The 10,975-nt window shown below is 45.4% G+C and overlaps 1 protein-coding gene across 2 annotated transcripts in view; it reads left to right on the top strand.

The window, feature by feature from the left end:
* Tnfrsf19 (TNF receptor superfamily member 19) overlaps positions 1-10,975 on the top strand; it is an 89,406-nt gene that overhangs the window by 39,824 nt on the left and 38,607 nt on the right. For both annotated transcript variants that reach the window (XM_021181855.1, XM_021181854.1), the window contains exon 4: positions 5,563-5,741. In XM_021181855.1, coding sequence (XP_021037514.1) covers positions 5,563-5,741 — 179 coding nt within the window. The remainder of the gene's footprint in view (positions 1-5,562; positions 5,742-10,975) is intronic.

Genomic DNA, 10,975 nt, shown 5'->3' with positions numbered 1-10,975 from the left:
GGAGAGGAGAGAAGAGAAGAGAAGAGAAGAGAAGAGAAGAGAAGAGAAGAGAAGAGAAGAGAAGAGAAGAGAAGAGAAGAGAAGAGAAGAGAAGAGAAAAAGAAAAAGAAAAAGAAAAAGAAAAAGAAAAAGAAAGAAGGTGTCCAAAGTTTGAATGGTTGGTTAAAGCATTTGTCAAAAGAAGGCCTACTGGAAAGAAGTTGGAGCTGCCTGTTATTTCTTCTGTTAGTAGTGAGGAAGGATTTAAGGCGTGGGGAAATTGCAATGCTAGAGTGGATATGCTGTGTAAAACCTAATCCTCCACAATGGGAAGGTCCAGAAGACATGCCCCCTCACTAATCCTATAAGATGCAAAATGCTGAGAGAGGCACCAGCACATTTGAAGAGCTTTGTCATCAACCTTGTGTGTGTGTGTGCGCTAGACTTTAGGGTCAGAGATGCTGCTGCTCAGTTGGATAAATTCAATACAGTAGGTTTAGCTGGATCCTGACTTGGCAGGGGCCAGGTGTGAGTACTGAATGGTCAAAGGCAAGGTGATCATAGTTATTGTAATGGCCAGCACAGACAAAGCAATGTCCATACTGGCCTGACACATAATGGGCAGAATGACTGTAATGGTGGTATAACTTGTAGGACCTTTGGTATTGGCTTGTCAATCATGGTGTTTCCAGGCATGAAATAAAGAAGTCTACTGTATTTTTGTTTGATTTGTATAAGTGGGGGAAAAAACCCCTCAAACAAATGAAAGAAAGGTTACATTGTATCCTGATAGAAGGGAATCTCAGTCTATAACCAGTTTCCAGACTTGACAAGTTTGCAGATCCAGAACTCTTTGATTGAAAGGATGGCCAGGATCCCTAAGGAAGGACATTGATAAAATACCCAAGAGTTTTACTGTTAGCCTTTCTCTGGCCTTCCCAAGAGGGACCTATAGCCTTTTACAAGGATAACTGTACACTTGGTAGAAAGGAAACAATCAGATTTTCTGGGATTAAAGGCATGTGCCACCATGCCCGGCTAAGTTTAAGGTAGTTTTGGCTGAAGTCTGACTCACAATAGGTCCAGTGGTCTTTGAACTAATCCTGTGGTTATTTTCCCAGTCCCAGAATGAATAATTGGGTTAGATACACTTAGATGTTGGCAGAAATCTCACATTGGTTCCCCGACCTGTGGAGTAGGGCTATTATGGTTGGAAAGGCTAAATGGAAGTCATTAAAGTTGCCTCTGCCTTGAAAAATAGTGAATTAAAAGCACCATCAAATCTCTGAAGGAGCTGGAGAAATTGGTGCCACCATCAAGGACTTGAGAGATACAGGGGTTGTGGTTCCCATCACATCTGGCCAATATAGAAGAGAGAGGATTGTAGTGAATGGTAAATGACTATTGAAAAGTCAATCAGGTATTAACTTCAATTGCAGCTGCTGTGCCAGATGCGGTGTCCTTACTTGAGCAAATTAATACATCTGGTATGCAGCAAATGGCTTTTTCTTAATACCTGTCCATAAGGACCACCAGAAGCAATTTTCTTTCAGTTAGTAAGGCCAGCAGTAAACCTTTACACACTTTTGCCTCAAGGATATATTAACACTCCAGTCCTGTGTCATAAACTTAGTTCAAAGGAATCTTGATTGTCTATCTCTTCTGCAAAATATCACCTTGGTGCCCTCTATTGACATTATGGTGATTAGAGCAAGTGAGCAGGAGATAGCAACATATAAGGATAAGAAACACAATGTTTAGCAGGCCTATTTGGATTCTGGAGACAGCACATTCCTCAGTTAAGTATGTTACTCTGGTCCATATACTACGTGACTTGGAAAGCTGATAACTTTGAGTGGGGCCTTGCCCAGGAGAAGGCTTTCAACAGGCCCAGGTGGCTATCCAGGCTGTTATACCACTTGAGATCATATTGTCCTTTAGACCCAATGAGCCTTTACCAGGCCCCTATTGGCAAATTACATCAGAGACCTTTGAGATTTCAGAGCAGGCTCTACCGTATCTGCAGACAACTATTTTTGAGAGACAGATCTCAGCCTGTTACTGGGCCTTAGTGAAAACTAAATATTTGATAATGAGCCACTAAGTTTCTATGCAACCTGAGCTGCCCATCATGAGCTGGGTGTTATTGAACACACCAAGCCATTGGCTAGAACTTGCACAATAGCAATCTATTATCATATGGAAATGATAGATATCTGCTCAGGCCCAAGTGGGTCCTGAAGGCACAAGTAAGGCACTTTGTATAACAAGTAAGTTATACAAAGAAGTTATCCAAATGCCTATGCTCTCTACTCCCATTCTATTGCTGTCTATACCCAGGAATGCTACTGTAACCTCATGGAATGTTGCCTATGATTGGTTAGTTGAGGAAGAGAAGACTAGGACCTGGTCTACTGATGGTTCTACACTGATGGTTCTATATGTTCCTTATGTAGGCATTGCCCAGAAGAGAGCAACTGTCCCATTACAGCTCCTTTTTGGGACAACCCTGAAAGATACTGACAAAGGGAAATCTTCCCAGTGAGCAGAACTTTGGGCAGCGCACGTGGTCATACATTTTGTTTGGAAGGGAAAATGGCCAGATGTGTGTTTGTTTACTCGTTAGTGATTAGGGATGTAGTCAATGGATTGGCTGCTTTGTCAGTGACTTGGAAAAAGCATAATTGGAAAATTGGTGAGAAAGACATCTGGCAAAGATGTGGGTAGATCTCTCCAAATGGGCAAAGGAGATGAAGGTACTTTTGTCCCATTGTAAATATTCATTGGAAAGGTGACTTCAGCAGAGGAAGAGTTCAATAGGTTGAGCCTTTCTGATGGTCAGCCTCTTTCAGCCATTCTTGCCATTGCTCAATGGGCACATGAGCAAAGTGGCTGTGGTGACAGAGATGGAGGTTATACATGGGCTCAACATAGACTTCCACTAACCAAGGTTGACTTGGCTATAGCTGCTGCTGAGTGCCAGATCTACCACCAGCAGTGACTCTGAGTCTCAGGCCTAACAACCATTCCACAGAGTGACCGGACAGCATCCTGGTATCAGGTCAACTACACTGGACAACTTCCTCCATGGACAGAGGAATGCTTTGTCCTTACTGGGGTAGATACTCATTGTGGTTATGGACTTGCCTTTCCTGCATGTAATGCTTCTGCCACCACCCATGAACTTACAGAATCCCTTATCCACTGTCATGGTGTTGCTCAGTATTGTTTCTGACGAAGAAACTCATCTCACAGCAAGAGAAGTCTAGCAGTGTGCCCACGATCATAGAAGCTGCAGGTCTTACAATGTTCCCCGCCATCCTAAAACAGCTGGATAGAAAGCTGGAATGACCTTTTGAAGACACAGCTACAGTACCAATTAGGTGGTAGCAGTTTGAAGGGCTGGGTGAGGGTCTTCCAGAAGGTGGTATATGCTTTGAATCAGCATCCAATACATGGTACAGTTTCACCCATAGCCAGGATCCTTGGTTCCAGGAGTCAGAAGTGGAAAGGGAATTGTTCCACTCACTATCATTCCTAATAACTCACTAGGAACATTTTTGCTTCCTGTTCACACAACCTGCTGGCCTAGAAGTTTTGGTTCCAGAGGACGGAACCCTCCTGCCAGGAAACACAACAAGCATTCCTTTGAACTGGAAGCTGAGACTGCCCCCTGGCCACTTTGAGCTTCTGATGTCCTTAAGCCAAAAGGCCAAGAAAGGAAGAACAGTGTTCAGATGGGTAATTGATCCAAATTACCATGGGGAAGTTGGATTGCTTCTCCACAATGGAGGTAGGAAAGGCTATGTCTGGAGTGCAGGAGATCCTTAGGGTGTCTCTTGGTATTACTGTGTCCTGTGATTAAAGTCAATGTGAAACTAATCCAGGCAGGATGACAAAAGGGTGCAGACTCTTCAAAATTAAAGGTATGGGTCACTCTTCCAGGAAAAGAACCAAGACCTGCTGAGGTACTTGAAAAGGGTGGAGGAAATTCAGAACGGGTAGTAGAGGAAGGCAGTTGTAAATACCAGCTAAGCCCGTAATACCAGTTGCAGAAGCGACAATTATAATTGACATGAGTGTTTCTGTCGTGTTTTGTTAAGAATGTGTTTATACAGTTATTTGAGGTTCCTTTTCTTGATATCTTTATCATGCAGTATAATACCACTTAAGAGAACATCAGTAGTTTCCATATTTAAGTTTTGAGATACCAAAAGAATGTCCCTCAAGGGACATTGCCACCTATTTTAAAATTTATTATGTGTTTGTGGTTTATGAGGGATAGTTACATCATATGAAGTGTAATTATGACCTGGTTAAACATATAATGCATTTGTGATTGTGTGTGGAACTGTTATATTATGTAGGGTGTAATTATGACCTGGTTATTGTTTTCATTTGGAAATTATGCATGACATAAGGAGATAAGATTGTGTCAATTTGACAAGGGGTGGACTTGTGCTAGCTATCCTTGGTTGTCGAATTGACTACATTTGGAATGAACTAAAAACCAAGAGGCTGGGTCCAGCTGTGAGAGACTGTTTTCTTAATTGGATCATTTGGAGTGGGAAGACCCAGTTTTCATTCAGATCTTCTGAGATAGGAAGGTCCACCTTTTATGTGGGCCACATCAGCTGCTGGCAGCCTAAATAAAACACACAGGGAAAGGGGGAAGCTTTTGTTCTCCACCTGCTTGCTCACTCTCACTCTTGCTGGCCAGTCCATTCATTCCTTCATCGACAGTAGAGCCTACATCCTCAGGATTCTAATATATACTGAAGACCAGCTGAGATGTCCAGCCTTGTGGACTCACAAATACAGAACTAAAACCTGGGTTTTATGCTGTGTCTTAGTCATGTGATTGCTATAGGTCATTCTGCTCTCGAACTGTGGGAGTCTGGGTGCCGAAGTGTCCTCGAGTCTTTAATGTCACTCGTCCCTGTAAAAAAAGTGGTGCAGCGTCCGATGTACATCACAGCCTGGGACTTGAAACCTTTAAGTGCCTTGTTTGGTTTGCAGTAATCAGAGTTGAGCCCAGGGCATTCCCATTGGCTAGGTCAGCTCTCTACCTCTGAGCCACATCCCAGGCTCGAGTTTGTGACCCCAGCTCTCTTTGAACAAATCACAACCTTTCTGATCACAGAAAATGCTAATCTGGTCAGAGTTTTAAGGCATCTGAAACCTCTCACGCCTTTATCCTCTGAAGCTGCGCTGCTAATAGCGACATGCTTATTTTCCCGCCTGCCTTGATGTGCGAACCGGTGTCCACTGGCTTCAGCTTCATGTGGCTGGCTTAATTAGGGGAGAAGAAAGTGCCATAAATCCGCCCCAGTGCCCCAGTGGGAGATCTTTTCTTATGCCCTTGCTCACCGCCTCTGGAAGAAAGTGGATTGCTAAGGACCCTTGCGCGCTGACCGCAAGAGAGATTATTAGCCAGGGAAGACACATTTGAACTTACTGAAAGGGCTGCCTTTGTGCCCAGGAAGGCAGGCCTTGGTGGGTCTTCTTTATCCCCACAGCTTCTCCTTTTTGAAACTTGCAGAGTCTGAATAATAGCTGTCTTTTACCCACTAATCCCCACAGGAATGTGGCTTCGGCTATGGGGAGGATGCACAGTGTGTGCCCTGCAGACCGCACCGGTTCAAGGAAGACTGGGGTTTCCAGAAGTGTAAGCCGTGTGCGGACTGTGCGCTGGTGAACCGCTTTCAGAGGGCCAACTGCTCACACACCAGTGATGCTGTCTGCGGGGACTGCCTGCCAGGGTGAGTAGGGCCGTGTCTTCTCTTTTTTTACTTAAATGTTTTCCAAGGCATTTCTCTGTTCCCTCTAAACTTGAAAGCACCGTGGTAAGAACTTGAGGATGTTTGGGCCACAGTTGAAACTTTTGTCTCCTGCCTTCTACAGCCCGTGAGCTTACTCTGTGACAGACACTGGAGACAAGGCAGAACAGTCACACCAACAAACGGGCATGTCCTGCAAGCCTAGAGTTCCTTCCTCCAAGCTACTAAACACAAACACGTGGACAAAAGGACAAAGGAATTGACAGCCAGATTATAAAAGATGGTACTTTTCAAAATGACCATAAAAGCTGCCTGTGGGCATTCCCTCCTGCCCAGGACTAGTCCAGGGGAGAAAGTAGCAGAGATTTCTGACCATGTGGAGTTTGTTTGGTTTTGTTTGTTTTTTAAAAGGCTTATCTGGGCCAAGAGAGGTTCAGCAGGTAAGAACACTTGGCACGTGTGTTCAAATCCCAGGACCCTCCTAGTAGAGAGAGAAAACTAACTCCCTCCAAGTTTTCCTCTGACCTCCATGTGCATGCCATGGCACGCCTCCTCCCCCAAATAAATATTTGAAATAAATGCTTAAAAAGACGCCACCTCGAACTTAACCACATCTAAACGTATTTGCTGCCCATTACCCAGTGTCCCACAATTCCTCTCCCTTTCCAAGACCCCAGTAAGTAACGTCCCTTCAGATTGAATTTTTAGCATGCACATATTAAAAACAATAAACACTGTTTTAAAAATAAAAGAAAAGTTCCATCTCACAGCATTTTCAAAAAAGAGAGAGGCCTGAGAGTGCTGCTGGGTGATTTTGTGCTTGCTTTGTGTATGCACAGCTCTTGAGTTGAGCCCAGGACCCCCTACACATACATACCTCTTTCAAGAGGCCCAGGGAGTCACAGAAAAAATGGGTAGAAGCAGAGAGAGCAGAAGAGACAGGCGTGGATGGGGACAGCCTTCCATGGGCTCACTGAAATGCACCCTGGGAGGTCCACATGTTTCTGCTACCTAAACCATCTCTTGTCAGATGCAGGATTCACCGACATTTCAACCTGTTCTGTGACCGGCGTTTCACTTTCTGGATGCTGTCTTTGAGGCATAAAAGTCTTTAGCTTTGAAGAAATACAACATACCGTTTGCCCCCCTCCCACCGCCATCTGTGTGTTTGGTGTTAAATTGCTGTGTTTTTGCAGCTCCTTGGGTTCTGGATCTCTGCAGAGGGAACTATCTAACTTACCATAACCTCAGCAACAGCACATGAAGAGTTCCTGGAACTCAATAATTCAAAAAGAAAGGCAATCAACTTAAAATAAGCCAAAAGGCTTTGGGTAGGCTTCTCCAGTAATACAAGCGAATGGCAAATCTGCAGAAAAGGCGCTTTGGTCTGGGGAGCCGCAGATCCAAATCCCCTCCATCCCACCCACTGTCGGAGCCAAGGATGGGCAGTTACACGTGTTTGTAGAATGTGGGGGATGGGAACCTCCCTGTATGGTTGGTGGGAATGTAAAATGGGTGGCCACATTAGGAAACAAGCTGACATTCCCTCAAGTTCAATGCACAGACAACACAGACGCAACAGTTCTATGCTTGGGCCTATAAGCAAGAGATCTGAAAACTGTCATGCATGCAAAAATCTGCTACACTGTTGTCTGTGGCAGCATCATACATAATTGTGAGCAAGCTGGGACAACCCTGCTGTGGATTGAGTTGGTCCTCTCCAGAATTTAGACGCTGTTGTGTGATGGCTTAAATGACCTCAAAGTCTGCTGACCTGGCTTTCTCCTGACCTGGTTAAGGACACTGGTGGGGGGACTTTGTCCGTTTCTAGCCCTTCCACCCTCTGCCATGTCAGGACACAGTGTTTCTTCCTTCATGAAGATACAGCAAGAAGGCTGACTCTCATGGCCTGTCTCTGCCACTCCGACCCTGGGCCTTCCAGCTTCCAGACCCATGAGAAATGATTTCTGTTTTCAATATGTGACCTACGTACAAAGTCTGTGGTATTTCTACATCACTCTAGAAAGATATCAGACAAACCCAAATGTCTGTCAACTGTGAATGAACAACACAGGGTGGAGCTGAACAATGAAATAATACTCAGCAATGAAAAGTGAGGAAGTGCTGACATCTCACATATATCTAAGAAATACTGTATTTAATGAAAGGGACCGTCATAAAAGGCTGCATGGCCAATGGTCACCTTGGTGGCATGCCCAGAACGGCAAATCTACAGATATGGAAAACCCATTTGAGCAGCGTGGGCTGAGGACTGGGAAGCATTGAGAAGGATGGTGTGATGGTAGTGGTTAGACCTTTTGCTTCTGGGGATGATAAAATGTTAAAACGCCCATCATAAATAGCATCACCCAGCTCCATGACTGTGATAATGCCACTGGCGTGCAGCCCTTTCAGTGGTTGACTTGTGTCGTATGTGAATTATGTCTTAAAAAGTCTGTCATTTTAAAACGGAACTAAAAGCGCCATAGCTTCAAAACTCTTAAGTTATGACTGTAGATGAATGTAGTTATGACACTTTGAGGGAAATTGTTCTTCTGTGTTGCTCTGAGACAAGATCTTGCAATGTAGCTTGGGGTAACTTTGAACTCTCCATTCTCCTGCCTCTCTCTCCAGACTGGATGGCAGGCATGCACCACCATGCCCAGCTATTCACAGAGTTTTAATTTTATGCGAGCCTAAATTGAAGAACATGCCTGGACCCCCTGGCATGCCTCTATTGCCTGTGATCTACAGTTCTGTGGTGGAAGCATGTCTGTGCGTGTCTTGTCTCATCTGGGGAATGGGGCTAAACTGAGGCCCCCGGTTGCAAATCTAGGGAGGCAGCAGCACCTGAGAGACTGGCTGGAAGGCATGACCTGGGGACTTGGTTTTTCAAAGCAGCCTCCTGGGCTTTTACCAAGAACCTCACTGGGGTGTGCTGTGCACATGCACAAACATGTACACACACTCATGCACTCACACCCCACCCCATACATGCTACCCATGCACATACACACCATACACACACACACACTCAGCCATGGCAAGAGGAGGTTAGATGGCCACTGTAGGTGTGGCCTCCAGGAAGCAGTACACTAGCAATGCTCATGCAACATGTCCTCTGTGTGTGTGTGTGGGGGGGGGTGTGTGTGTGTGGGGGTGTGTGGGTGTGGGTGCATGTGTAGTGTGTGTATGTGCATGTGTGGTATCTGTATATGTGTGTACCTATGTGATGTGTGTAAATGTGTGTGCATGTGTGCGCGCATGTGTGGTGTGTGTCTGCGTGTGCTCACTTGTGTGTGTCAATTGCTGTCTTTGATGCTCACCAGCTAAGTGACTTCCGGGTGTGCTCACTGACTTTTTCCCAGTAACTCACAAGCTGTCATTTGAGAGTCTTAACATCCTGCAGTTAAACGTTCCTAGGAGAGTGCCCAGTGCCAAGTAAACACTGAATAAATATGAGACAGGATTACCCACTGGGGACCTTGTACCCCGCAAGGCTTCAGATGGCTGTGGCCTGGTTTGGGGGTTTGTTTGTTTTGTGTCAGTGTGACACAAACTAGAGTGTTATTTGGGAAGAGGAATCTTACTTGAGAAAATGCCTCTATTAGATTGGCCTGTAGGCAGGTCTGTCGGGCATTTTATTTACTAATCGCTGATGTTTGAGGGCCCAGCCTACTGTGGGGGTTATGACCCCTGGGCAGGTGGTGTGTATGTGTGTGTGTGTGTTTTCAGACACTGTGCAACCCAGTAAGCAACACTCCTCCATTGCCTCTGCTGCTGCCTCCAGGTTCCTGCCTTGAGTGTCTCCTGCCTTGGCTTCCCTCAGTGATGGACTGTATGTGTAAGCTCAAATAAACTCTATCCTCCCCAAGAGACTTTTGGTCAAGGTGTTTATTACAGCAATAGAAACCAAACTAGAGGAGTCGGTATCAGAGTGCCAGTGGGCCTCACACGGTCCACCGTTTCTCTTCTGTGGGAAACTGGAATCCAGTTCTGCAAAGCAAAACCTGGCCTCTCTAGCTTTTCAATGCTTCTGGTGGCCAAGCCACTTAATGAGTACTTCCTCTAAGAAGGTATTTATGTGGACTGTACTGTCACCAAAACCAGGCTGCTAAGTCAGAAGGAGCATTGTGCATTCTTTACAAAGAAGGAAACTGGTCCTTAGAGTGGTGACTGATGCCTATAGTCACCCAGCTGGGGAGTAGAGGGGCAGGGATTCTCCCAGCACTGAGCCTTCTGCTTGAGTAGGTGCCTGTTGAACCAGGAAGTTTCACAGAAAATAACTCAAGTCATCTGCCCATTCTTTGTCCCAGGCCATTCTACCCTCAAGCTTCCCAGTGGCCTCTAGCACTGGAGAGAGCTATCTGAACTAGCTTGCAGACTCCCTGTCCTCTCTCCTGTTACCCAGATCTTTATCTTGTCCATACAGTGAGGTGACAGTGAGTGACACTGTTGATGAGGTTTGGGCTCTTCTGTTAATGCTTCATCTTGTCACTGGCATTGTGCAGTCATGGCCATGGACTGTTGAGCAAGGTACACCCTGGGCTGGCTGACTGGCTTGAGCCTGGATTGATGGCCTGAACAAAGCTGTCACCAAGGTATTTTTGTGTCCACCCACCATCTTGTGCATGGCAAAGTTGAGACTTAGCTTGACTGTGGCTCACAGGCCACAAGCCAGCACACTGTAAAACCAGAGCCACTGTGCTGTAGCTCTGTGTAGCAGAAGAGCTCTCGATGGTGGGTTGCAGAGGTCTACCACAGGCTTTCTTAGAACGGCATTTTAAAACAGCGTTCATCAGGCTAACCAGCCTAGCTTGGATTGAATTCACTAAAAACTGTCTTCTCATAACCACCGTCAGTGACTTTTGCGTCTGTAAGATGTATTTACATGCCAGTGTTCATCACACAGTGAGCAAGCAACGTCCAGTGTGACTTTCTTTTGTCTTTTTATATTATGTGTGTGAAAGCCTGGGGCAGACTTGCTATGGAGCCCCTGCAGCCAGTTAAACCAGACACTCTGTACAATGATTGTCTGTGTTCCTTTTCATTTTGTTTCATTTGGAAAACCTGTTTTCTACCTCACTTGGACAGGAAATGCAGTTGTAATTGTTTCTATGTCCGAAACTATGGTACTTTAAACAAACTAGAGAGAGAGAGAGAGAGAGAGAGAGAGAGAGAGAGAGAGAGAGAGAGACAGAGAGACAGAGAGAGAC

This window comes from Mus caroli, chromosome 14 (genome assembly GCF_900094665.2).
Source record: "Mus caroli chromosome 14, CAROLI_EIJ_v1.1, whole genome shotgun sequence".
NCBI lineage: Eukaryota > Metazoa > Chordata > Mammalia > Rodentia > Muridae > Mus > Mus caroli.
Note: the sequence above shows the minus strand (reverse complement) of the source record. Positions and strands in the feature narration are given on the sequence as shown.